The 1,258-nt window shown below is 33.4% G+C and overlaps 1 protein-coding gene across 1 annotated transcript; it reads right to left on the reverse strand.

Annotated features, from left to right (window-relative positions):
* Positions 1 to 303: 303 nt before the first annotated feature.
* On the reverse strand, positions 304 to 1,124 carry LOC117109208 (Golgi-associated plant pathogenesis-related protein 1-like). The gene is made up of 2 exons (XM_033251464.1): positions 832 to 1,124; positions 304 to 459 (listed from the first exon to the last, which is right to left on the reverse strand). Exons 1-2 carry the CDS (start codon positions 1,094 to 1,096, stop codon positions 365 to 367), a joined length of 360 nt encoding a protein of 119 aa, XP_033107355.1. The 5' UTR covers positions 1,097 to 1,124; the 3' UTR covers positions 304 to 364.
* Positions 1,125 to 1,258: the final 134 nt, after the last annotated feature.

The raw sequence follows: 1,258 nt of genomic DNA on the forward strand, positions 1-1,258 counted from the left end.
GTTGGCATAGACCTATAAAAACATTGGTTGAACGAAAATAATACATATCATATATATATAACAATAACTATTATAATATAAACATTGATTTGGTGGGATGATCCTTCCAGCTGAGGTTCTGAGCTCTCATTTTCAGTATAGGCCTATTTTCATTTCATTTATTTATTCAACCAACCTTGACATTATCCAATGACAATAAAATACAATACCGGTATGTGAGAAAAACAAAAATTTAAATTCTAGGCACGAAAAAAGGAAAGCATTTATATAGTGTTAATATAATAATGGTAATTGTTAAAGTAATAGTAATGATAATGATACTGATAAATGTTTACAGTGATCCGAATTATAAGAACACAAGATTTTATGTAAAATGCTTACCAGTTCCCTGTGAAAAAGCGGGGTTATTGAAGTCATAATTTCTGAGTTCGCTGTACCAATGGTTAGAACACTCCCTACCTGAAATTTGCAAATTAATAGTCTGTATTAATTGTATTGTCTCAAACATGTCAACGATTATATAACCAGGGAACAGTGAAATAACGTTTCTGTGTCATTTCCTGACAATATAACAAGTTAACGACGATTTGCTGTGATGACATGTCTATTTTAATACAAGTTAATTATAATCAAAGAATTTCGTTTGGTCTTCTTAATTTAACAAGGCCTGACCGTCAACATAAGAAAGCTAGTATTTTTAGCTATTTTTTTGGTCTAATTTAGAGAAATTTATATCTTTAAGTTAACTATAAATAAGACAGGTAAAAAACAGCACTATTTTAGTGGTGGATGATTGGAAACTATATTACGCCCCTACACACAGTTACTCACCCGAGTAGTCGGTCGTTTCGGAGGAGTAGTGCATGGCGATATTTTCGCCGTACTGCCGCTGTTCACTGTGCTCGAATTTTCCGGTCTTGGCTAGATGTTCGGCCCATTTCTGTGAGTGTTTATTTAGATCTTCCGAAGCAGTTAATTTTGGGACGCCATGTTTTACGCGATACTCGTTGTGTGTGGTCAACGCCTCCTGCTGGAACTGCTTCTGTTCTGATTTTGAAATCTGTATATACAATTCATCGAAACGATTCTGATTCATTGAAATTTATGCAGTATAAAACTATAAATTTAACATGAAAAACACCTATCTAAAAATAATTAATCATCGGCTACGAGTGCAAGAATTAATTCCTTCCAAGTACCTAATAACCATCTTTGTATGTTAGTACTTCCAAATATAGGCCTATTACTACTAGGCCTA

Source organism: Anneissia japonica, unplaced genomic scaffold, assembly GCF_011630105.1.
Source record: "Anneissia japonica isolate Jap-2015-1 unplaced genomic scaffold, ASM1163010v1 scaffold156592_len1258_cov119, whole genome shotgun sequence".
NCBI classification, from domain to species: Eukaryota; Metazoa; Echinodermata; class Crinoidea; order Comatulida; family Comatulidae; genus Anneissia; species Anneissia japonica.

Excerpts from the sequence above, each read along its gene's own strand:
- LOC117109208 (XM_033251464.1), bottom strand. The coding sequence starts at position 1,096 with ATGAATCAGAATCGTTTCGATGAATTGTATATACAGATTTCAAAATCA. Across the intron at positions 460-831 it reads CGAAACGACCGACTACTCGG|GTAGGGAGTGTTCTAACCAT; the intron begins GTGAGTAACTGT and ends TGCAAATTTCAG.